At 56.1% G+C, this 26249-nt stretch overlaps 1 protein-coding gene across 14 annotated transcripts in view; it reads right to left on the bottom strand.

Annotated features, from left to right (window-relative positions):
* Positions 1–26249, bottom strand: part of ABR (ABR activator of RhoGEF and GTPase) — a 195673-nt gene that overhangs the window by 38795 nt on the left and 130629 nt on the right. For all 14 annotated transcript variants that reach the window (XM_078372259.1, XM_035299228.3, XM_078372263.1 and 11 more), the window contains 10 exons: positions 22813–22865; positions 21831–21971; positions 19502–19623; positions 16437–16602; positions 10647–10769; positions 9809–9884; positions 8825–8929; positions 7867–7941; positions 3986–4083; positions 3477–3608 (listed from right to left, as the gene is read on the bottom strand). In XM_078372259.1, the coding sequence (XP_078228385.1) occupies positions 3477–3608; positions 3986–4083; positions 7867–7941; positions 8825–8929; positions 9809–9884; positions 10647–10769; positions 16437–16602; positions 19502–19623; positions 21831–21971; positions 22813–22865 (1091 nt within the window). The remainder of the gene's footprint in view (positions 1–3476; positions 3609–3985; positions 4084–7866; positions 7942–8824; positions 8930–9808; positions 9885–10646; positions 10770–16436; positions 16603–19501; positions 19624–21830; positions 21972–22812; positions 22866–26249) is intronic.

The following is a 26249-nucleotide window of genomic DNA, read 5'->3' as shown; positions in this document are numbered from 1 at the left end:
GGACCTCACAGATGCACTCGAAGTGCCCCTCCTGCTCTTTTCTTATTTTTTCTTTTTTGAGAGAGAATCTCTGTCTCGCCCAGGCTGGAGTGCAGTGGCGCGATCTCAGCGCTACAACCTTTACCTCCTGGGTTCAAGTGATTCTCCTGCCCCAGCCTCCCGAGGAACTGGGATTACAGGCACACGCCACCATGCTAGGATAATTTTTATATTTTTAGTTGATGCGGTTTCACCATGTTGGCCAGGCTGGTCTCGAACTCCTGACCTCAAGTGATCTGCCTGCCTCAGCCTCCCAAAGTGCTAGGATTACAGGCATGAGCACCACACCCAACTAATTTTTGTATTTTTAGCAGAAATGGGGTTTCACCATCTTGGCCAGGGGGGCTGGTCTCAAACTCCTGACCATGTGATCCACCCGCCTCGGCCTCCTGCTCTTTCCCACGTGTGTTCCTCCTCCTCCTTTCTCCCAGGGGCACCAGGCACAGGCGTCCCCTGCCCAGAGGGCTGCAAGACCAAGGAGGCATAAGCTCCCCTGATGCCATAAAGCAGCTCCCCAGCTGCTTCTCCAGCCACCAGCCACACCAGGCCCCCTGCCTAGGCTGGAGAACGTCCTGACAAAGGCCTGAGACATGTGGCCCCGAACAGGGAAGGAAGTGGGGTCTTCCCCGCACACTGTCTACAGAGGTGCCTTGGCCGAGGGACTTAGCCTCAGTACCCCTGAGTCCTCATCTGTAAAATGGGGAGGAGGGACTGTCACTCTGCTTGGAGGGAAAGGACCGGGATCACGCGAGATGACTTTGGGGAGGGCCTCCAACAGCATGAGTGCCGCAGTCTGTCTGTCACTAAAGGCTGCCCTGACTCCTGCCCCACTGCCCCATCCGGTGACCAGCACTGAAGGGCCCCTTGCTTTCTCTAGAGGGGCCGGTGGGAGGGGCTTAGAGAGAAGTGGGGGCCCCAGAGGCAGGTATCTTCCTCCTGCCTTTCCCTCAGGCCCCCTAAACATCCCGAGGGCTGGGTCCTGTCTCAAAGCCACCTCTGGCTGCGTCCGGGAGCCCAACTGTATTCCAGAGGCCGGTGCCAGTCCCCTTCCTTAGACAGGAGGCCGAATGGGAGGCAGGGATATACTGTGGGCACAGATGGTTCCATGGCTCCATGGGGCCTGGCTTTGTGGGAAAGCTCCGTTTGGACTCTTCACCAGCCTGGCCATCCACGGTGGCTCCAAAGGCAATCCGGGGGTTGAGACTTTCTGAGCCAGGGCACATCCCTGGGGATGCCTCCCCCACCTGAAGCAAGGCTGGTGAGAGGGCCCGCAGTAGAGGGCCAGGGCCAGGCCTGGGAGCACTGAGTGCTGGGACTTCAAAGGCCTCCAGGGGACTCTGGCTTTGAACTGCCCGCTCACAGGCCCAAGTCAGCTGGCAGCTGAGAGGTTTGTTTCTTTTAATATCAACTCCCAGGCATTTAACATTCCTCGAAGCTTAAACACAGAAACATGTTCCTTACCAGACTCTGCCTTCTGCTTTGCCGATCATAACCTGGCTTCCCCACTCCCCCACCACCTCCATCTGTTCCTGTCTCCACGATGCTTGGAGTGATGGATGGTGTGTTTCCCCCGGGGCTCCTGCAGTTGAGTGAGGAGGAGGAAAGCCCTGGGGCTAAAGCCCTTGGGCCCTGGGGCTGAGGTCTGGAGGGGCTGGGGCCACCACGCCCTTGGAGCTGGCTGCCTGGCACACCCTCTTAACTCTTCTATTCCATGGCCACAGTTCGGCGTGGCAGCCACTCCTGTCTCTTGCCTAGGGGTCTCCTGGGACCGGACGGGCCAGCCCAGAACGCCTCCGTGCCTGTCCCTCTAGCCCAGCCCAGGGAACAGGGAGATGGGGCTCCCATCCCTTATCTCTGCAGAGAGCAGCTTCCAGGGACTGGATTTCGAAGGCCCATTTCCCAGATAACAGAGGACTGGCTGGAGGTGGTCAAGCGGCCCTGTCTCCCTAGTGGCGAGCATCGGACAGAGACGTGTTTAGGAACGTGTCAGGCCCCTCCCCGTGGGCCCCCAGTTCCAACACCAGAGCCTGAGACGGGGCGGGAGTCAGAGGCCCACCCAGCTCCCCAGCGGCAGTGCTACCAGTGACCTCCAGTTAAAATCCAGACACTAAACTTGGTGGCCTTGACAGTGCATCTGAGGACAAACGCTTCCTGCAAAAACACTGTCCGCTCCCTGTTGTAGTTGGAGCTGTCACAGCTTGCACCTGGATGGCCTCTGGGCCACTGTGAAGCCCACTGCCCCCGATGCCTAAGGCTCCATCCCAGTGCGCATCTGTTCCCATCTCCCCAGATTGCATACTCACAGAATCTACCTCCAAACCAGACCACTGTGGCACAGCGTGAAGCCACCAAGGTGCCTGACAGGAGTGGGGATGGCTCCTGGCTGAATGCAACCACAAAACCCCACCCCCCACGCACCTCTTCCTGCTCCCAAGCCTAGTTCTCTTAATGGGTTGGTGAATAGCAGCCATCTTCAAAATGGGCAGAATGTTTTAGAGTTACAGGCGGCACACAAAGGCATAGAGGCTCTTTTTTTTTGGAGACAGGGTCTCGATCCAGGATTGATCTTGGCTTGCTGCAACCTCTGCCTCCCAGGTTCAAGTGATTCTCTTGCCTCGGCCTCCCGAGTAGCTGGGATTACAGGCACCCACCACCACGCCAGACTAATTTTTGCATTTTTAGTAGAGACGGATTTCACCATGTTGCCCACGCTGGTCTCCAACTCCTGACCTCAGGTGATCCACCTGCCTCAGCGTCCCAAAGTGCTGGGATTATAGGGATCAGCCACTGCGCTCAGTGGCATAAATGCCCTTCACCTGAGGCGCAGCCTGTAACCAACACCCACTAACACCATACCTGAAGCCACAGACTCCCAATGCAGTGGGGTGAAGTCTAGCAAAGCTTGCAACAAGTCAGAGACGCCCCCCACCTGCCTCCGCCCCCGCCCCCCAGCAGGACCCTGGGTCCTGGCAGAACAGCAAACTCGAGGGCTTCGTGCCTCACTCCGGCCCCACATCAATGGTGGACAGACTCTCCCCTCCTGCTCACCCACACGCCTCAGACCTTTCTCAACACGGCGTTCCGGGAAAAAGCGCCCAGAGACTAAAGCTGGGGTGTGAAAGCAGTGAGTTGTTTCCATCCCAAGGAATTGTGGATGACCCGCCTGGGGAGCCGGGCACACCTGGCCACGGAGTGTGGACGACCTGGGCACACCTGGGCCACAGAGTGTGGACGACCCGGGCACACCTGGGCTACGAGCCACAGTCACCTGTGGAGGAGCCACAGCCACCTCCAGCAGGGGAGCAGCACTCCAGCCAGTTTGGAAGCAGAATCACACAGGAGCACGCTCCTTGGCCAGAATTCCTTTTCACGGCAGCTCCACCAGCCTCGTCCCAGGCCTGGCCTCACCCCTGGCCTCACCCCGGGCCTGGCCTCACCTGGATCTGCCCCTTGCCCATGATCTTGTCCACAATCTCGTTGTTGTCCTTGTTGACCTTGCTCTTGTCATAGCACTTCTCATAGCACAGGATCCTCAGGGACTGAGACCCCTCCAGCTCGATCTCAAACTCCTGCGGAAACATGGGACAAAGGGCCCTGAACTTCCCCGGCATGGAGACCTGGCTTTCCAGCAGGTGTGGGCCTCAGCTCTGTGAGGAGGAGGGAGTCAGCACAGCCTGCGGAGAACACACCAGATTTCCCGGGGCTCTAAGGCCTCCCATCCCTCATGGAGCCTGCGGGACTGAGCCAGCACCGCAGGGTCTGACACCCAGACACACACGGTGATCGGACGCCAGAAGAGCAGGGAGCAGAGAGTGGGGAGCAGATGGAGCTATACAGTGACAAACCGGCTTGCCGTCCCTGGCAGACAGGTCATGAGCTCCGGGCAGTGGGGCACAGTCAATGCAAACTCGGGGGTCCCTGCACAGACACCAGCCCCGCCACTTACCTCATCCCACTTGGGCTCTGCTGTGTCCCGGAACACCCTGGTTTTGGCTTTGCTGACAAAATAGCCAAAGGAATCCACCTCCAGGGTACAGTACAGATCTGCAGGGGAAGGACAAGTGGAGATGTGAGTGAGGCCGAGAGCCTGGGAGCGGGGCCAGGGCAGGACGCACCATGCTTAGGAAAGAAGACACCATGTCTGTCCCTTACACCTCGGCTTTCTCCTCCCTGAATTCCGGGGCCATCTGGCTCCTCCTGCTCCCCTGCCCCCTTCTCAGGGGGCTCTACCCTCCCTCCCTCAGCCCACCCCGCACTCTGGCCTCCTCTTCCCTCTAGAGGGTCTTCAAATGTGCCATCTCCAAATCTCCCTCACCATGGAGACGTCACCTCAAAGTCTTCACCGACCCGCGAGGTGGCACCTCTCCCCACGACACTGGTGCCCAGGTCTCAGCAGCGGCACCTGGGATGGGAGGTGCTGGAGGCAGTGAGTGACCCTGCCTCCAGGTCCTGAATGCCTGCAGCAACCCCTGTGGCTGTGATGACCAGCGACACTCCACACCCCCGGGCCCAGCACCGAGGTTCCCTCCACTGCACTCAGCGTCAACTAAAGGGACCTTCACTTCCTGAGCATCCCATCTCTCTCTCCGCAGGACATAAACACCAGGTGAAGAGAAGCCTTGGGCTTTCCTGCCCACTGGTGTACCCGCAGGACCATGAACAGGGCTGGGTACCCAACCAGCACATGGCTAATGAAGCTCCCCACCGCCCCCGGCCCAGTGCTCCAGGTAACAAAGGGGTGGAGACAGGGGCGGGAGGGCAGGGCCAGGGGCTTTTCCGTCTGGAACCTGGAATTCAGGCTGAAAGTCTATCTTGGGACCCACCTGCTGAGCCCACAGTGCTGGCACGGACCCCGGGCCTCTGCAAACCACACCTGCCCTGGGCTCAGACCCGGCAGTCCCCCACCTCTCGGGGAGCTGCTGAGCTTGTTCCCAGGAACTAGAGGCGGCATCGGGGGAGCCTTTGGGACACTAGGCCAACCCTCTGCAGTGTGAACCAAGGGGGCAAGGGACAGATCAGAGGGCGGGCACACATGCAGGTGGCTCACTCCACTTGGCCCCTGGAGCTGCCCAGCTGGGCCGGTCTCCATCAGACAAGCTGGGTGTGGTCAGTCACACCTGTCATCCCAGCACTGTGGGAAGCCGAGGCGGGCAGTTCACCTGAGGTCAGGGGTTTGAGACCAGCCTGGCCAACATGGTGAAACCCCGTCTCTATTAAAAATACAAAAATTAGCCGGGCATGGTGGCAGATGCCTGTAATCCCAGCTACTCGGGAGGCTGAGGCAGGAGAATTGCTTGAACCCGGGAGGCAGAGGTTGTGGTGAGCCAAGATTGCACCACTGCACTCCAGCCTGGGCAACAGAGTGAGACTCCATCTCAAAAAAAAAAAAAAAAAAAAAAAAGGCAGCTTTCCCACAGAAAGGAGAGTGCAGCTGCTCCAAGAAGCCTCCGGCTGGGCTAACAGGAAGGAGACTGGGGCGGGTATCAGATCACATGGAGCGTGGCTGTGGGTTCGAAGGACAACGCAGAGGTGCTGAGCACCCCGGCCTGGCCCTGACCTGGGAGGGGCTGTGTGTCTGGGATGGGCCGTGAAGCGCTGTCTTCACGACTGATCTTTGTGTGAGCAAACCCCACTTCAGGGGCTGGGGGACAGCTCCCGGGGCCAGAGAGAGGGTTCCAGAGTCAGACCGTCCAGGTCCACATCCCCTTCTGCACACATCACCTGACTTCTCTCCCGGATTCCCATCTGCACTACAGGAATGGCCTTGGTGCCAACACCCTGGGCCTGCCTGTCCAGAGGCCGTGAGTTTAGCGGGCCATGAAGCCATGCTGCAGACACAGGGCCTTGCCTCTGAGTGAGAATAGACCTGTGAGGCACGGGGGTCTGGGGAAGGGAGTGAGGATGCTCTGGGGAAGGGAGTGAGGATGCTCTGGGGTTAAGGAGAGACTCCGGAGCAGCTCTGTCGGCTTCTGGCACCTGCCCAGGCTGGGAGGCAGAAGGCCTGCGCCACGCCATGGCTGGGCTCCCTGAGGTGAGGACGGGGCTCCCTGAGGTAAGGACCTCCCGGCCCACGGGCAGCAGGAGAGGGAGGAGGGCAGCATCTGGGTGCTGTGGAGATACGGGCGGGTGGCACAGTCCCAAGGCACTCATTAGCCAGATGTGCCTCAACAGCAGCCCCCAGGAAGGGGAGTCTGTGGGTTTTGAGAGGATTCAGGAAGCTTCCACATTAACCAGCCACCCCAGTGACAGTGCAGAGGTCTTGGCCAGACTTTGAGAAGCACCCAAAAGGGAAGAGCTTGGGCTCTGAGCCTGGAAGACGTGGTCTCTGCTCCACCACCTGCTACCGTATGACCTCAGGAAGGACACAGAACCCTCCAAGCCTCAGCATCCTCGTGGGTAAAACGGGGATGGTTTCTGTGACTTCGGCGGGATGCTGGAGGCTCAGAGTGGGCCATGAGCCCAGAAGGCTTTGAACCCACCATAGGTTTTGAATGCGTGTGCTTGCCCACACGCTGGCCCACACGCAACCCACACACAGCCCACACCAGCCGGCCACACTCTTGCTTTCCCCAGTGCACACAAGGGGCTCTGCAAATTGGCGATTTCACTCAGCTTCTCTGAGTCCTGTTCATCCCAGGGTAAAGGAAGCCTGGTTCCCGGCCTCAGAGAACTCACAGTGGGAGCAGCACATTGTGAGTGACAAAACAGCGCAGCAGCTGCTCAAACCAGCTTGCATGAAGAAGGGAGGCCAGTTCGCCCTGGGAACTCAGGGAGGCTTCCTGGGCAAGGCTGATCTAACGGCCACTGTGTCACCTCTGCATGGGGCATGGCAGGGAGCTGGCAAGGGCAGACCACACCTGCCAGTGAGGAGAGGAGTGGGGAAGGGCAGGTGGAGAGGGAGGAGTCAGGAGCCCTGGGAGGTTAAGTCTTCCCTCGTCTCTGTGACTCAGTTACCTCCTCTGGCAAATGGGTAGAAACTCTTAGCTGTCTAGACTAGCCAATTCCTGTGTGGATAAAAAGTAGATAAAAAGTGCCACCAGGCTGGGCATCATAGCTCATGCCTGTGATCTCAGCCCTTTGGGAGGCTGAGGTGGGTGGATCACTTGAGCCCAGGAGTTCAAGACCAGCCTGGGCAATGTGGTAAGAACCTGTCTCTAAAAAAAAAGTTTTTCTTTTTTAAAAAAACTACACTCAGGCAGGGCGCGGTAGCTCACGCCTGTAATCCCAGCACTCTGGGAGGCTGAGGCGGGCGGATCACCTGAGGTCGGGAGTTCAAGATCAGCCTGACCAATATGATGAAACCCCGTCTTTAAAAAAAAAAATTAAAATAAAATAAAAAAACTACACTCCTATTTTATGAAACACTAAAACAGATTTAGGACAACGAATCTACAGATCTAGGATACCACAGAGAAGGGGAGAAAAAGGGGCGAGCGTGGCCAGGTATCAGCGTTGCACAAATGGGATCGTATCTAAGCCAGCTCTCAGGTCAAAACTCACAAGCGTGACTGCCTTTTCGTGGAGGCCCAGGGAGGTTAAGAAACTTGCCCAAGGTCCCACAGCCTGTCAAGGGCAGATGTGAATTGGGGTCCACGTGTTTGTCCCTCTAGGGTTTCAGACAGCTTTGGGAGGGGGGCTTGAGAAAGAGGGCATTGAAGATGGAGGGCAGGGGTGACCTCCCTGCTGGGAGGAGCTGGCTTCTGGCCTTCTAGGGAATGCCCCATGTCTAAAGGCGAGCTGGCCGCCCCTGGCCTGGGCAGAACAGAGCACAGCAGGACCTGCAGTGGCCCGTCCAACTGTGTCCTGGGCGGGGACTGGGGCACTTACTGGCTGATTGCTTGAATCCCTTGGCGGAGTGGACGATGACGTGAAGGAAGCCATAGAGTCCCGGAGACTCATCGTCTGCAAGAGAAAGGCCCCCAAGGTGGCGGGTGGTCAGCGGCTCCCTCCTCCTCCGCCCAGGCTGGCGGGAGGCTCAGCCTGCGTCTCGGTCCAATGTCACCACCTGGTGGCTGGAGGGAAACATTTCCGAAGCCCACGGCTTCCTGGGACGTGAGCTGCCTGGGGAGGGCTCCTGGCTCAGCCATCCCCACCCAGGACTCAGAACCATCCCCCACGGGTGCCTCTCCTCCCTCCGAATCCTGCCTATCCTGGTGGTGAAAACAGCCATACGATCAATCAATCTGCTAGTGGAAGAGAGAAGGCCCAGCCACGCCCCTGCCTGGGACACGGGGTCCCTGGACACCCCTCCTAGATGGAGGAAAGCTTCCCTTCAGAACCCAGCTCACAAAGGGGCCCGTTCCCAGCACCACAGGCAGCTAGAATCCAGCACTCCAGCTCAGCTCCAGCGCTGACCACTGCCCTCCTCTGCTCAGAAACCCCCACGTACTCCTTTGCTTACAGTCTGAACTCCAAACTTCCTTGCTTGGCATTGGAAACCTTTCAAGAGCTGGTGCCAGAAACTTCCAGCCTTCCTTCCCATATGCTGTTTTATCTACCGGCTCCCTATCTCACGAACATACTAACAGCACAATCTCAGCGTACCAGGGACTAGCTCTTCTCTCACACCGGATGAGGGGCCCGAGGAAAAGGTGGGGTCACCCGGAATTCAGCGGGCAGTCGCCTCATCCAAGCTCTCTGTGTCCCTGACCACTGGAGAGTCTCAGCACAGCCAAGCAGGGATAAGTCATTCATAGCCACGTGTCTACCTGGGTCCTTAGGGGAAGGTGGCAACGGTCCAGGGGCTGGGACCTGCCAGTGGGGAACCTTGGGCTCCAGAACTTACCGTCTTTATTGCTGGTGACAGGAATGTTGTGTACAGTCCTAAGCTTGAAACAGGATCCTGTGAGCACCTGGAGCTCCACTGAGCTCAGGACAAAGGCCTGGAGATCTGAAGGGAGAGCCGAGGGAGAAGGGAGTGTCGGCAGTGGTCCACTAGGACCTGCTGCTCTTCCCTGGGTCTGCTGCTGCAGGAAAACAGCATAATCCCTGGGGCAGAGTTGGTCCCTGGGAGGGAGGGAGAGAACTTGTGGGCATGTGGGGGCTGGTGTAGGTGCTGTCAGAGGGGTCAGGGTAGGAGACTCTAACTGAAGAGGTTTGCATGTGTGTGTATGTGTGTGTGTTTGCTTTTTTGAGACAGAGTCTTGTTTTGTCATCCAGGCTGGAGTGCAGTGGTGTGATCTCAGCTCACTGCAACCTCCACCTCCCAGGTTCAAGGGATTATCCTGCCTCAGCCTCCCGAGTAGCTGGGACTATAGGCTCATGCCACCATGCCCAGCTAATTTTTGTATTTTTAGTAGAGACAGGGTTTCACCATGTTGGCCAGGCTGGTGGCAAACTCCTGACCTCAGGTGATCCACCTGCAGTGCTGGGATTATAGGCATAAACCACTGCACCTGGGGTGTGTGTCTGTCTGTGAGACAGTGAGAGAGAGGGAGACACAGAGAAAAAGGAGAGAGAGAGAGAGAGAGAGAGAGAGAGAGAGAGAGAGAGAGAGAGAGAGAGAGAGAGAGAGAGAGAGAGCGCGCGCGCACACCCAGGGTGGGCTCTGGGTCCAGTCCTAGCACTAACTCATCATTTTTTTAAGCAAATCACTTAAAATTCTTTGGGTCTCAATTAATCTGTAGCATCCTTCAATGCCACCTCCCTGGCACCTTCAAGGGTGACTATGAGGGCCACAGAGGAGACACTGGGTACGAAATGCTGAGAAACACGAAAGGCCCATCAGTGCCCCGGACGCTGCTGGGGAGTGTGGGGGGCTGGGCTTTACCCTTCTTCTGCAGTTTCTGAATCGCTTCTCTCCACTCCGACCTCTCGTAGTCTGACGACAGCAGGAACAGGTAACTCTGAAGAGAGGAGGTGACAATCCCGTGATGGCCACAGTCGGGCCAAGCACCCTCCCAGACACAGGGACCCCGACAGGGCTCCAAGCATCCTCCCAGACACGGGGACCCTGACAGAGCTCCAAGCACCCTCCCAGATATGGGGACCCCGACAGGGCTCCTTCTTTTTATAGTTTTTTTTTTTTTTTTTTTGAGATAGAGTTTTGTTCTTGTTGCCCAGGCTGGAGTGCAATGGCGCAATCTTGGCTCACTGCAACCTCCGCCTTCTGGGTTCAAGCAATTCTCCTACCTCAGCCTCCACAGTAGCTGGGATTACAGGCATGCACCACCATGCCCAGCTAATTTTTCTATTTTTAGTAGAGATGGGGTTTCACCATGTAGAGCAGGTTGTTCTCAAACTCCTGACTTCAGGTGATCTGCCCGCCTCATCCTCCCAAAGTGCTAGGATTACAGGCCTGAGCCACTGTGCTGGTCCAAGCTCCTCATTAGGCACTGCTGACCTTGGAGAAGGTAGCTGGGGGTGGGTGGGTAGAGGGGGAGCTCCTTCCTAGGAAGCCAAGGTGACAGGAGCGCTGTGCCAGGAAAGACCAGCAGAGGGCACTAATTCCACACGAGTGTGGAGCGTGAATCAACCGCCAGAGCCACGGCAGCCTCCTTAGGAAGAGGGGGCCTGAGCCTCTGGTTCCTGCAGGTCAGGGCCAGGAGCAACAGGGCAGGCAGTGCAGAACTAAGCAGGGGTGCCCTGTTCCACACCACCCTCCTGACCTTTCCGTTGCGATTGTGGATCCTGAAGGGGATTGTGGGGGAGTTGAGCAGCAGCAGGAATTCATTCTCGAACATCTTCTTCTTTAGGCGCTCAATGGCCCGGCTCTGGCCTTTGTTGGCTTTCTGCAGGAGACAGGGACAAAGAGGGTCCCTCACACTCGGGCACCCCTTCTCACAGGCCGTGCTCAGCACAACATTCCCGTGTTAATCATGGCTTTTTTTTTTTTTTTTGGAGACAGTCTCACTGTGTCACCCAGGTTGGAGTGCAGTGAGTGGTGTGATCTCCGCTCACTGCAGCCTCTACCTCCCAGGTTCAAGTGATTGTCCTGCCTCAGCCTCCCGAGTAGCTGGGATTACAGGCACGTGCCACCATGCCCAGTTAATTCTTTGCATTTTAGTAGAGACAGGGTTTCACCGTAGCCAGGCTGGTCTCGCTCTCCTGACCTTGTGATCCGCCTGCCTCAGCCTCCCAAAGTGCTGGGACGACAAGCATGAGCCACTGTGCCTGGCCATGCTCTTTAAATTTTCTGTATTTCATGATATTTTGACACCTTGGGGCAGGAGCGGAGGTACCTGGGTGAGAAACAGCTCCATCCAGGGCTTGCTGGTTCCTGAGAGTGTAAATAATGCCCTGTGATTTCATACACACACCAACTGATCAGAGTCCGTGTCCCAAGCACCTTCTCTACTGACCCCCACTCACGAAGCCAGCATCTCTTCTGCCCCATACCACCCAGGGCCAGGACCCAGGTCACTAGAGACCAGCCCTCACCCCTCCACGCCCCCAGCCCAGGGCTGCCAACATCACTGAAGCCGGCCAGTGCCAAGCCTTTCCCTGCCTTGCCCTCCCCTGCTTCTCCACAGAAAACACAGGAAAGCTGTGGTCACACCTTCCTTCCACTCCTACCTCTGGTTCAACACTGGCATCTCCCCACATGGCCCTGGGCAGGGCCCTACGCCTCCTTCTCTGGGGAGCCCTGAATAATATGAGTATGACCGTAGCTCTGTGCTGTCACCCTGTCGCCTCTATATGTTAAATCCTGGTTACAACAGAGATGCCTGCTTTAATAAACCTCAGACACCTTTCCACATAAAGCCCCGCCTGCTGGCCTGGCACCCAGACCCCATGGCAGGGTTCCAGCCTCCCTGTCCAGCAGATAACCCACCCCGCCCCCTGGGCTCAGCCTCCCTCCCTAACCAGCCATGGCTGGCAGAGGCCGCCTGCTCAATGTTCCAAGTTTCTGTCTGTTTCATGAAGGATTCCCTCCCTTTTATTAACCACAATTATGCTTCAAGTCTCAGCTCCCAAGGCTGTCCTCAAGCTCCTCAGCCAGAATTCATCTCTGTAGTGTTTTTCTTTTTTTTTTTTTTTTAAGCTCACCGGACTGGCAAAATTGTAATGAATGTTCACAGCCGGTGTTGTGACACCATGGGGGACAGTGAGTCTCGCTCACCACAGGGGGAACGTCACCAGACACAACTTTTTCAGAGGTAAACTCTATGCACTCACTCCACCTGACCATCCCCCCCGGAGGGAAGCTACTGCAGAGACGCCCGTGCACAGTGATGTTCGTGTGGACCTGCCTGCTGAAAGCGAAGGATTGGAAACAATCTAAATACCCAAAAACGTGCGCTGTCAAGCAGCAGAGCAGGATTCAGCTGTTAAAAAGGACCTGAGGGGCCGGGGGCAGTGGTTCACGCCTGTAATCCCAGCACTGTGGGAGGCTGAGGCTGGCAGATCACAAGGTCAAGAGATCGACACCATCATGGCCAACATGGTGAAACCTTGTCTCTACTAAAAATATAAAAATTAGCTGGGTGTGGTGGCACATGCTTGTAGTCCCAGCTATGCAGGAGACTGAGGCAGGAGAATCGCTTGGACCTGGGAGGTGGAGGTTGCAGTGAATTGAGATCACATGCACTTCAGCCTTATGACACTCCATCTCAAAAAAAAAAAAAAAAGCATCTGAAGTTGCCAGGCACGGTGGCTGACACCTGTAATCCCAGCACTTTGGGAGGCCAAGGTGGGCAGATTACCTGAGGTCAGGAGTTTGAGACCAGCCTGGCCAACATGGCAAAACCCCGTCTCTATTAAAAATGCAAAAATTAGCTGGGCAGGGTGGCACGTGCTGTACTCCCAGCTACTCTGGAGGCTGAGACAGGAGAATAGCTTGAATCTGGGAGGTGGAAGTTGCAGTGAGCTGAGATTGCACCACTGCACTCCAGCCTGGGCGACAGGGCAAGACTCCATCTCAAAAAAACAAAACAAAAAAAGAATCTGATGCATCCAAAGGGCTCAAAGATGCACTGTGACATGAAATGCTCAAGCTGCAGATCAGCATGTAGTCGTTTCACTATACACACACGTGCCCACACACGCTCACATGCGCTCACGTGCGCACACCCACCCACATGCAGGCACACTCGTGCACACCCACTCATGCATCCACACGCACTTGCACGCACACACACCCAAACGCATGTACTTGTCCACACATCCACACATGCACACAACTGTGTGCACACCCATGCACGCATACTCGTGCACACACCTGTACATGCAAACACATGCACACACACGTACATGCAATTTCACACACCCACACGCACACACTCAGGCACACATCCACTCGTGCACACACCCACACGTACTCATACACACCCACACATGCATGCACACGCACTCTTGTGCACACATGCACACCCACCCACCCACACGCGCACACCCAGCCACCTGTCCACACAAACTCGCATGCACACACATACACATGCACACACACATGCACACTACACCCATTCTCATGCACACGTATGCACACGCACACACCCACACACATGCACACACCAGTATACGTAGAATTTAGAAGACTACACCTCAAACTGTCAGCGATGGAAAGTGGGTGGCAACCACCTGTACATGCTGGTACCATGAGCATTTCTCATTATAATAAGCCAGTATTATACTGGGGATTAGAAAAACATGAGAGTTTTAAATATTCTTATTAGAAGAACAAATCACTGCTGCTTCTGTGACTCAGAGGGCGACACCAGGGCCTCTCCAGTGACTCACCACATATGCCTCTCTCTGGTCAGCAAGGGGCGTGTCTGCTTCCTCCACTGGCCAGGGAATGCAGGAGGCACCCGGCACACCCCAGGCCGCAGACCCAGGGAGCTCAGTGATACTGACTGAGTCGGAGGCCACATCTGAGCAGCGGGGGCAGCAGGAAACCTACTCACCCACGGGCAAGAGACAGGCACGCTGGGATGCTCCTGGGCAGAGCCTCTGGGCCATGAGGGAGGGGACAGCTGTGCTGGTGAGGGAGCTCTCTCAGGCAGATGCCCCCCAATTAGACCGTCTTCCCTAGGACATCCCCCTGCCCTGAACCCCCTGGGGCTATAACAGGGATCTTCTTCCCCCCCCCGACCCCCGTTCAAAGAGAGGCCCTTGGGTCAAAAGAACCCTTACAGAGACCATCTGGTCATGTTTTCTTCAATAACCATTTACTGAGTACCTTTTTTTTCAGGAGTCGTCTCACTCTGTTGCCCAGGGCTGCAGTGCAATGGTGCCATCTTGGCTCACTGCAACCTCCGCCTCCTGGGTTTTAAGCAATTCTCCTGCTTCAGCCTCCTTAGTAGGTGGGATTATAGGCATGCACATGCCACCACGCCCAGCTAATTTTTGTATTTTTTAGTAGAGACGGGGCTTCACCATGTTGGTCAGGCTGGTGTTGACCTCCTGACCTTGTGATCCACCCGCCTTCGCCTCCCAAAGTGCTAGGATTACAGGGGTCAGCCACTGTGCTGGGCCCTTAATACCTATTTTTTATGTATCAAGTATTAGAAACATAGAAACGAAGAAAATACCCCTCTCGCTGCAGTTCAAATCTAGTGGGGAAGAGACGAAGCTGACGATGCAATTATAATTCAGCAGCATCAAAGCAAAGCCACAGGTGAACATCAGGATCTGCGGACAGGGCACCCAGCCCATGCTGTGGTGGGGGTGGGTGTCAGAAAAGCTTCCAGGGAGGTGAGGCCTAAGCTGAATCTGAGAGGTGAGGAAGAGACCAAGCTGACCAAGCCACTCCAGGCCATCCCTTCAGCGCCCTGAGAAGGCTCCTCTGGTGGTGCCTTCCTCTAGCACTGTTTCTGAATACAGGAATCGAAGGCTATGCATTTTCCTCTCAACAGTGCTTTGGCTGCATACAGGGGTACTGGTAGGTAGGATGCTCATTCTCAGGCAGGTCTAAACAGTTTGCAGTTCCCATTTTGATTTCCTCATTACCTTGTCAGTTTGAACTTTCCAAACATATGGCTAACCAATATTCTCTTTCTGTTTTTTGAGACAGAGTCTCACTTTGTTGCCCAGGCTCTGGAGTGCAGCAGTGTAATCTTGGCTTACTGTGGCCTCTGCCTCCTGAGTTCAAGTAATTCTCCTGTCTCAGTCTCCCGAGTAGCTGGGATTACAGGCGCCTGCTACCACACCCAGCTAACTTTGTATTTTTTTTTTGAGACGGAGTTTCGCTCTTGTTACCCAGGCTGGAGTGCAATGGCGCGATCTCGGCTCACCGCAACCTCCGCCTCCTGGGTTCAGGCAATTCTCCTGCCTCAGCCTCCTGAGTAGCTGGGATTACAGGCACGCGCCACCATGCCCAGCTAATTTTTTGTATTTTTAGTAGAGACGGGGTTTCACCATGTTGACCAGGATGGTCTCGATCTCTTGACCTCATGATCCACCTGCCTCGGCCTCCCAAAGTGCTGGGATTGCAGGTGTGAGCCACCGTGCCCGGCCAACTTTGTATTTTTAGTAGAGATGTGGTTTCACCATTTTGGCCAGGCTGGTCTCGAACTCTTGACCTCAGGTAATCTGCGCACTTTCGCCTCCGAAAGTGCGGGGATGACAGGCATGAGCCGCCATGCTTGGGCTAACCAACATCCTTATTCGTTTCTAATTTTACTCCACTTTGTCTGTGAAACTGACTTGCATGCTATCAACTTTTTGAAAATGTTTGGGATTTCTTTGGTGGCCTATTATAGGATAGATGTGAATGTTCCACACGTGTGTGACAAGAATCAGGGCACAAGCCTCCTTGCGTTTTTAGGTCAAGCATGTTAATTGTGGCATTCAGGGTCTCTCTCTCCTTATTTATTTGCCTACTTGATCTGTCTGTTTCTGAGAGGCCTCCCAGGTCCTTTTCCTTGCACAGGTCCTGCTTTTTTTCCCTTACAAAAGCTGCTGTTTCTTCTCTTGCTTGTGCCTCTTCCACTTTTTTCTTAGACAGTCTCACTGTGTTGCCCAGGCTGGAGTATAATGGCATGATCTCGGCTCACTGCAACCTCTGCCTCCCAGGTTCAAGCAATTCTCCTGCCTCAGCCTCCAGGGTAGCTGGGATTACAGGTGCGTGCCACCATGCCCGGCTTATTTTTGTACTTTAGGAGACAGGGTTTTGCCATGTTGGTCAGGCGGGTCTCAAACTCCTGATCTCAGGTGATATACCTGCCTCAGCCTCCCAAAGTGCTGGGATCACGGGCGGGAGGCACTGCGCCCAGCTGCCTGCTTCCCCTTTCTGTTGTGTTCAGCCTGTGCTGCTTTCCAAGGTACCTTCCATAATCAGCCCCATAAAACCCTGAGCACTGACCCCCTCGATCTGCTTGGAGCTACTGCAGTCAGGTTCATTCCCTTAGTAAGTACACACTCAAGAGCTCCCTCTCCAACTCTCAAAGCTGACAACTTCCCGCCTCTACTTCCCCCAGCATGCCTGCCTAAAAGTGTGGAGGCCAAGCGCTGCTCACCTCCTTCTGGATTTCACTCTTGAGGGTGGAGATCTTCATCTTCATGTCCTCCAGCTCATGGTCTGGGAAGGGCTGCACCTGGGGGCTGGCCTCAGACTCCTCAGGGGACGGAAACACCAGGTCGGCCAGGGGGATGTACCACTTACAGTCATACTGTTGGTGCTTCCTGCAAGCGAGCCGGAGGGAGATATGAGCCAGAGCGGGAGGGCTCTTCCAGCTGAAGCCCTGGGTCCAGAACCACACACACACTGACAGGGACGGACTGGGAACTTGCCAGAAGCAAGAACAACCCCTGCTCCCAAGGAGGATGGCCGGGAAACACACATGCAGTACCGAGAGCCAGGTCCTGCGACTTGCCTGCCCTCCCTCGGGAAGCAACTCCACCGGCCCACCTTCCCAGGCTCTGGCCCAGATGACTCATGCTGTCAAACGCTCGAGACCACTGAGGTATCAAGAAGAGCAAAGCCCCCTGGCCAGGTTCACAGCTTCCTACCCCATCCCACACCCACCCTCCCTTCTAGACTATCCACGTTCATTATCCTTCAGTCTAGCACTAGAATACAGGTGTTATTCCGAATGCCAACTCTTATCAAGGAAGGTCACATGGGTCTACACTGGATGAAGGATTACAAGCCACATCCAAATCTAGCAAGAAAGCATGCCCAGATTAGTAATGTCTGCCATCATTGATTAGTAATGTCTGCCATGGCAAAGGATGACAGGTAAAGGCATCTGTGCTTATTATCACCATCACTACCTTAGAACTATCTCAAACATGATCTAGTTCAGAGAGTCAGGCTCTTTATTAGTAGTAGTATTTTATTTTGTGAGACGGAGTTTTGCTCATTGTCCAGTCTGGAATGCAATGGCGTGATCTCCACTCACTGCAACCTCCATCTCCAGGGTTCAAGCAATTCTCCTGGCTCAGCTCCATGAGTAGTTGGGATTACAGGTGCATGCCACCATGCCTGGCTAATTTTTGTAATTTCAGTAGACAGGGTTTTGCCATGTCGGCCAGGCTGGTCTCAAACCCCTGACCTCAGTGACCCACCCACCTTGGCCTCCCAAAGTTCTGGGATTATAGGCGTGAGCCACCTCGCCCGACCAGTCTTGCCCTTTACTGAAGTTCATAATGATGGATCCTTCTCCTGGGACTTAAATTTGCACTTCTCATTCTGACCCTTGAGTGCTGTGGTGGGCTCAGGGTTTTCTGTGTGGTACTTAGGGGCCCAGCTAGCCGTGGGGCTGAAGGCAGAGGAAAGACAGCCTGGTGGTGAGCCCACTGGCTTTGGAGTCACACAGACAAGGGTTTGGATGTGGACTGCCACTTCTCAGTGGTGAGAAGGGGTGTGCTTGGCACACCGAAGGTGATCAGGAAATGTGGGTGAAAGAGTGTGTGAGTGGAACTGAATGAGCCTTTCTGCGTAGGGCACAGTGCAGACCCACGTTCCCAGGTACATAGATAGAGGCACCAGGCAGCTCTCGAGTTCCGCAGGGCTCCGATCCCACCTGTGCCTCCAGCTGGGCAACTGTGGGCAGCTCATCTACCTTCTCCGACGCTTCTCTCTCACCCGTGACAAGGGAACCACAGTCACTACTTAGTGGAGTTGCTGGGAGGACTAGAAATAATGCATTCAAAGCATCTGTCACAGCACCTGGCATGGCCTAAACCCTCAATAATAGTAGCAGGAGTTGGGATGAATATTCACAGTGCTGCAGTCAGCAAGAACTTGGAGAGGTCTAACAGAGGGAGAAGGCTTAAGTAAACGGCACATCCACGGCTAACGTCGTGAGGGAAGTAAGATGATGATGATGAGGATGAGGCAGCAAAAGGGAAAATGCAAAACAGAGCGGCAGAGCCCCCAGCCAGCATTCGCTCTGATGACGGCTGATAGGAGAACATTTAAACACAGGGAAGGAAGCGTCTCAGCAGGAGACTGACACTTATGATTCAGTGGTGACAGCATTTCCTCTAATGTCCTTATATTATCATTATAATTAAAAACATGACTTATTTTCAGGAAAAAAAGGGCTAGGTAGTGAGATTAAATTAATTCTTTTTTTTTTTTTTGAGACAGAGTCTGGCTCTGTCTCCAGGTGCCAGGCTGGAGTGCAGTGGCATGATCTCGGCTCACTGCAACCTCCGCCTCCCAGGTTCAAGCAATTCTCCTGCCTCAGCCTCCCGAGTAGCTGGGACCACAGGTGCACGCCACAACGCCCAGCTAATTTTTGTATTTTTAGCAGAGACAGGGTTTCACTGCGTTAGCCAGGATGGTCTTGATCTCTTGACCTTGTGATCTGCCCGCCTCAGCCTCCTGAAGTGCTGGATTTACAGGTGTGAGCCACTGCACCCAGCCCATAGATTTTTTTTTTTTTAAAGGAAAAAGCAGCTGGGTGCAGTGGCAAGCGCCTGTAATTCCAGCACCTTGGGAGGCCGAGGTGGGTGGATCATGATGTCAGGAGATTGAGACCATCCTGGTAACACTGTGAAACCCTGACTCTACTAAAAGTACAAAAAATTAGCCGGGCGTGGTGGCATGTGCCTGTGGTCCCAGCTACTTGGGAGGCTGAGGCAGAATTGCTTGGACCTGGGAGGCAGAGATCGTGGTGAGCTGAGATTGCGCTGCTGTATTCCAGCCTGGGTGACAGAGAGAGACTTCATCTCAAAAACAAAAGGGAAAAAGCTGGCTGGGTGCAATGGCTCATGTATGTAATCCCAGCACTTTGGGAGGCTGAGGCAGGAGGATCACCTGAGGTCAAGAGATCAAGACCAGCCTGGCCAACATGCTGAAACCCCGTCTCTACTAAAAATACAAAAATTAGCCAGGCATGGTGGCACACACCTGTAACCCCAGCTATTCGGGAGGCTGAGGCAGGAGAATCGCTTGGACCCGGGGGGTGGAAGTTGCAGTGAGCCAAGATCGCACCACTGCACTCCAGCGTGGGCAACAGCAAGACCCTGTCTCAAAAGAAAAAGAATCCCACAAGTTGCTGAAGGCTGCATCGGCGGGCAGTGTCTGGCCCCACTGCCCCTACCCGGTGCCCCTGGACTCCTGCATACTCACCCCGCAGAGGTCTTCTTCAGCTTGGCACACAGTAGGACATCCGTGAAGAGGAACACGTGCCGCAGCTTCCGGGAGCTCTCCGACACTTCCACCAGAAAGCCATCCTTCACCAGCTGCCGCGTCTGAGGGAGAGGGCAGACCCCCGCTCAGAGGTGAGTGGGCTGGGGGCCGAGCCTGCACACGAGGGCACGAGCAGCCAGGGAGGGCTGAACCGGGAGGCCTGCAACTCCATAACAAAGGTGGTAAAAGCACTGCCTCTGGAGTCACGAGGACGTGGGCTTCGATCCAGGCAGGTTTCTCAACTGGGATCTCAGTGGGCTCCCTGACCTCTCTGAATCTCAGATTTACCTTCTGTACAGCAGGCACGATGATGTCTCCCCAAAGGCGACTCACAGAGATGGTACGTGGAAAACAGCACAGCAAGTGTACGCAGTGGGGGGGCTCTCCACGGCCATCCCTAGCACCCCTGCCCAGGACGACCCGGTTCCTCCACCCGGGGCACTAACACGCCCACCTGCAACCCCTCCCAACCAATCCACGAACTTCATCTAGTCCCTGATCCACTGCGAGTCCCTGAGACTCGCTCAGGCCTCTCCATGGTTTCTCCAGCCCCCAGGGATGGGAGACCTGGGCCGTCCTCCCTGGGGCTGCAAGTGTCCAGAGGGGACCTGCAGCTGCCTCTCACCTGGCTCTGGTTCCCTAAGAGTTCCCTCCCACCTGCTCAGAGCTGGGGGCCATCACCATCTGTCCCAGCCTCTCCCGTGTGTGATATGGGGGTATGACCTACACCTGCTGTCATATGCAGGTGAGTGTATTGAAAGTATGTAATTAAGCTGCCCGAGGCTGGGCGCAGTGGCTCACACCTGTGATCCCAGCACTTAGGGAGGCTGAGGTGGGTGAATTACTTGAGGTTAGGAGTTCAAGACCAGCCTGGCCAACAGAGTGAAACCCCATCTCTACTAAAATACAAAAATTAGCTGAGCGTGGTGGTGGACACCTGTGAAACCAGCTACTCAGGAGGCTGAGACAGAACTGCTTGAACACACAAGGCGGAGGCTGCAGTGAGCCGAGACCGCACCATGACACTCCAGCCTGGGCCACAGAGCGAGACTCAGTCTCAAAAAACTAAAAACCAAAAACAAGCAGACAAGCGAAAGCTGAGGGTACGCAAAGCCCTGGAGATCTTTCAGATGCCCTGGAGTGAAACAGGAGCATCTCCCTGGATGCTGCATGCCAGCACCAGGAACCACTCAGAATCGGCTCTCTCTGCCCAGCGGACACTCCCCAGGCCTGCCCCTCACCACTCTCCTCCCAGGAGACCCTGGGGGCTCAAACAGACCAGAGGAGCAGAAATGCAGTCAGCCTCGCTCCCCAGGGCCGCCTCATGACCTCCCCCGAGAAGGTGTTTTGTGTGGCTGCTGACCCATGAGGCAACTATGCCCCTCAGGCTTCCTTGTTTTCCCCTCACTGGGCTGCCCCAGCCCTTCCACTACAAAGGGCCCCAGGGAACGGCTGCCCCCCATCCAGGTGCCCACTGGACGTCCTAGCAGCCTCTCCTGCTACAGGCTCCCCTGAGCTGCTGCCTCTGCAGGTAGAGCTGAAACAGCTGCAAGCTCCTGCCCCCTCAGCTTCCGCGGGGACCCTGAGAGGCCCATACTGGCCAGAGGCCGGCTTCCCCAGCGTGGGGCAGAACGCATGGGGTGTCCAGATAGCCCAGGTGAAGAATCCAGCTCAGACACCTGTGGCAGAGCTGGAGACTCTCCAGCCTCAGTGCCCTCTTCTGGCTCACTGGATTATTATTATTTGAGACAGAGTCTCACTCTGTTACCAAGGCTGCAGTGCAGTGGCACGATCTTGGCTGACTGAATTCTCTGCCTCCCATGTTCAAGTGATTCTCCTGCCTCAGCCTCCAGAGTAGCTGGGACTACAGGCACCCACCGCCACACCCGGCTGATTTTTGTATTTTTAGCAGAGATGGGGCTTCCTTGTGTTGGCCAGGCTGGTCTCCAGAACTCCTGACTTCAAGTGATCCTCCAGCTTGGCCTCCCAAAGTGCTGGGATGACAGGCGTGAGCCACCACACCCGGCCTCACTCGGTTATTGTGAGAGTTCATGAGACACTGGATTTAAAGCTCTTGGCCTAGGGCCAGGGATGCTACAGGTCATCAGGGTGACCGAGGACTGAAAGCCTCTCCTTGGCTGGGGATGGGGAACAGGCTGAAGAGGCCAGGGCACATAGCACCGCCTGGGCATGAGAGAAGTGGATGAGGGGTCTGGCCCACCCCTACTTCTCAGCCTGGGTGCGGGGTCATGCTGGGCCCCAGGCTCACCTCCCCCTTGGGGGTGGTGACTGCAGTCCGGCGGGGGTCGATGTCCTCGTTGATGCTGGACAGGAAGTTCTGGGAGATGCGAAGGGCATCCTGCAGCAGTGGGTAGTCGGGGTGGTCCACGGGTGTGTGCTTCAGCAGATCCTGCAGAGGGTGGGCTGTGAGCTGAGGGGCTTGAGGGGAAGCCACAGGGGTCCTCAGTCCTCACCGAATTCCTGCAAAATCTGAACTACAAATCAAAGGCAGTCCAGGCGCAGTGGCTCACACCTGTAATCCCAGCACTTTGGGAGGCCGAGGTGGGTGGATCACCTGAGGTCGGGAGTTTGAGACCAGCCCAACCAACATGGTGAAACCTCATCTCTACTGAAAATACAAAAACTAGCCAGGCGTGGTGGTAGGCGCCTGTGATCCCAGCTACTGGGGAGGCTGAGGCAGAAGAATTGCTTGAACCCAGGAGGCAGAGGTTGCAGTGGGCTGAGATCGAGCCACTGCACTCCAGCTTCGGTGACAGAGCAAGACTCTGTCTCAAAAAAAAAAAAAAAAAAATCAGAGCCAGCACAGCAGGGGTCAGGGGTAAAGGGTGAGGGACGAGGGCCCTGGCTGCCTCCCTTTCTCCCTGCTGATGTCACTATTCTTTCCACAGTGGGGACACCAGGTGGAGGCTCATCCCGCTGAGCAGCTGGGGAAGAAGCCCCTGTGCCCACCCTGCAGTGGTCTCCTCCTGGAGACCAGGAGGCAGCGGGTGGGGAGTGGGAAGTGCCTGCCTCCCGGGGAGCACCTGACCCAGTGTCCAGCTTAGAGGCCAAGCTGTACTGAGGCCCTGGCCTGCTGACATGGTGACCAAGGGCCAGACGGGCATCCTCGGGCCCCAGGAACCCTGATTCCCCTCTCGGGCTGTTCTTAGACACTCTGGCACTCTCTGACCCGGGCTCAGTCTCCCACTGAACTCCTATGCTCTCTGGCCACTCAGGGGCTTGACACTCACGTGCAGGACGAGGGTGCTCCGGGTGACACGGTCAATGGGCTTGTAGAGCAGAGCTGTGGGGAGGGGAGAGGGAGGAAGACGGTGGACAAGGGCAACCCAGCGCCTCAGAGGCCAGCTTTGCCCCCACCCGCACACCCCCCTGGGGAACACCCACCCGAGGGATGGCACAGTGGGCCAGCTTCGCCTCCTACCCGCACGCCCCCCGCCCCGGGGAACACCCACTCAAGTGACAGCACAGTGGGCCAGCTTTGCCCCCACCCGCATGCCCACCATGGACACCCACCTGAGGGATGGCACAGTGGACCAGCTTCACCTCCACCCACACACCCCCTGTGAACACCAACCTAAGGGACGGCACAATGGACCAGCTTCACCCCCCACCCGAGGGATGGCACAGTGGACCCACAGCAGCCTCCACCCTGGCTCTCCCTTCCAGGGCAGACCACGCAGCAGACACAGGTGATTCGCAGCCCTGGCGGCCCGGGATCCCTTCCCGTCAGATGAGGCTTCCTTGAGAGCCACCCCCAGGCCCGTCCTGGCCTCACCTGGTTCAAGGCAGATGCACCCCGCACCCCTTGCCCGAATCACACAGCTCCACCCAGCCACGCCCTGCAGACTCCAGCACACTGGCTATCCCCAGGACCCCAGAATGGTGGAAGGAGATACACTGTGTTTTCAGGAGAGGCAGGGCCCTTATCATCCTCAGCCTCTGCAGCTGAAGGCTGGGCACAGCCAGCTGGGATTGGCACGCTTTGCTGTAACCCACAGGACAGGCTTCATCTCTCAGAGGAAGACTCCTCCCCACATCCTCAAACCCCAGACAGCAGGATAGGCTGGAGGCCAGGGAGCCTGGCCTGATCTCCACAGAGAGGCTCTGCTCTCCAAGACCAGCCTGGCCAAAATGGTGAAAGCCCATCTCTACTAACAGAAAAATTAGCTGGGCGTAGTGGTGTGTGCCTGTAATCCCAGCTACTCCGGAGGCTGAGGCAGGAGAATCACTTGAATCCAGGAGGTGGAGGCTACAGTGAGCTGAGATCGCACCACTGCACTCCAGCCTGAGTGAAAAGAGCGAAACTCTGTCTCCAAAAAAAAAAAAAAAGTCTCTGCTCTCAAACACATGGCAGCCTGAGGGGCAAAGGTTTCCTGAAGCAACTCAGGCCAGGCCTCGCACAGGACGGCCCCACAGAGGCTGGGGGATCGCAGGTGAGGCCAGGCAGCCCCTGCGAGCAGCAGCCTCCATAACCCACACACCAAGTGGCCCAGTGTGAAGGGCCGGGAAGCAGCAGGAACAGGCGGAGGTGGCAGCTGCTGGACCGACACTTCCCAACACCCTTCCTGCTCGAAGCTGCGCCTCCTCCCAATACGGAGGCTCAGCTTTCCATCCTGCACCTGGGCGCTCTGTCCCCGGGGTCATGACCTTGGCCCCTGGCCATAGGAGCAGTGAGAGGCAGGATGGTCCCTGGGAAGAAGGATTCCCCGACTGGGTGTCCCATAGGACCCACTGTGACAGATCCCAGCGCCAGCACCCATGCCCGAGCTGGGCCCCAAACCCAAGGGTTCTCCAAAGCTGCAGATAGGAATACCCCTCGCTGTGCTGCCACGCAGATGCTTCAGGAGCAGTATGCGGGCTGCCAGGAAGATGCAGCCCCAGCAGGGCCACGAGCCTTATCTGCAGGCTTATTTCGGCTGCCCATCAACATCACTGGGGCAGGGTGTGGCTGTGAAAAGACCCAGACGCCTGCCCCCTGCCCCGCCAACTAAACCCACATCTCCGCAAGACCACACAGGCATTCAGCATTTTTAAAAAGCTTCTTTACCGATTCAAATGTATGGTAATGGTTGAAAATCACTGCTTTATGGTTTATGTATGTATTTAATTTTCTTTTTTTAATATAGAGATGAGGGAACAGGTGCAGTGGCTCCTGCCTGTCATCCCAGCACTTTGGGAGGCCAAGGCCGGGGGTGGATCACTTGAGGTCAGGAGTTCGAGACGAGCCAGGCCAACAAGGTGAAACCCCATCTCTATTAAAAATACAAAAACTAGCCAGGTGTGGTGGCAGGTGCCTATAATGCCAGCTACTTGGGAGGCTGAGGCAGGGGAATCTCTTAAATCCGGAAGGCGGAGGTTGCAGTGAGCTGAGATCGTGCCACTGCACTCCAGCCTGGGCGACAGAGCGAGATTCTGTCTCAATAAATAAATAAATAAACATAGAAACAAGGTCTCACTATGTTGCTCAGGCTGGTCTCGAACTCCTGGCCTCAAGCAATCCTCCTGCCTCGGTCTGCCAAATGCTGGGATTACTGGCAGGAGCCACCATACCCGGCCAACCCCTGCTTACTTAAATACACTTCATGTGACAAACCTGTAGCCCTTGTGTATCTAGCAATTTCCAGAGATGCTCCATGTGTCACAGAAGCTTGCATGAACGAGACCAGTCTTGGGCTGTCCTGGGGCGCTGAAGGTACAGCCCAGTTCCCAGCTCAGGTGGGATCCATTTCTGAGGCTGCTTAAGGCGCCCACCTGTGGCTCAGCCCATCTTCAAGGCGAAAATTCCCATGCGAGAGCCCCAGAGACCCCAAGAAAGCTCAAGCTCAGCAGACACCTGCCGGGGTGGGGCCCGGAGCTGCAGCCCCAGGGAAAGCTGACACCCCATTATGCTTCTGCAGCCCTCTGCCGGGCTCCAGGAGGAAGAGGTTACTGACGAAGCTCAGAGGCCTGCACAACGGGCAGGTTCGGTTTCAGACGGCCAGAGTCCACCTGAGCAGGGCTGCAGAATGAGCCCTGGAGGGCGGCCGGGGGACAGGTGCTCAGGGAAAGGGCACTGGGACCACGTCACACCCAGAGGGAACCGGGAATGAGGGCGGCCCTGACATTTGTGCTCCCCATGGCCCCCGCACATCAGGATGCCCTGAGAAGGCAGGACGAGGCGCTCACTCTGGCCTTCCTGTGTCCCCAAGCTCCGGCAGACTGGCCTGCTTCCTGCCCGCCTCACCCGCTCTCCCCACTCCTCCCCAGACTTGGGCAGCAAGCTGGTCTCTCTTTGGTTGGCTGGGTACTCACTCTGCACCCAAGGGTTCTGAGGGAACAGCTTTGCTTGCATTATTTCCTGTGATTAAAAAGGGAAGCAATTCTCACTGGCCCCATTTTACAGACAAGGCAACTGAGGCCGGGGGTGTTCTATGGCTCTCTCACCATCCCAAGCTACAGGTGGAGGGAGCTGGGCTTTGAATGTAGATCCACCCACGCTCCTCCTGTTGACTGCCCCCTCCTCAGGGGAGGGCGGCACCTGGAAAATCTCAATGAGCCACAGGAGGGTTCTTAGAAAGAGTGACCAGGATGGGGTGAGCCCCGTCCTCACGAGCTGGCCCTTTCAGTCCTCATTATCACTGTGAAGCTGACCTCAAAGACAGAATCACAGAGGCCAGAGCAGTGTGAA

The sequence above is a fragment of the Callithrix jacchus genome, chromosome 5 (genome assembly GCF_049354715.1).
Source record: "Callithrix jacchus isolate 240 chromosome 5, calJac240_pri, whole genome shotgun sequence".
Lineage (NCBI taxonomy): Eukaryota > Metazoa > Chordata > Mammalia > Primates > Cebidae > Callithrix > Callithrix jacchus.
The sequence above is the reverse complement of the archived record's forward strand: the minus strand, read 5'-3'. Positions and strand labels throughout refer to the sequence as shown.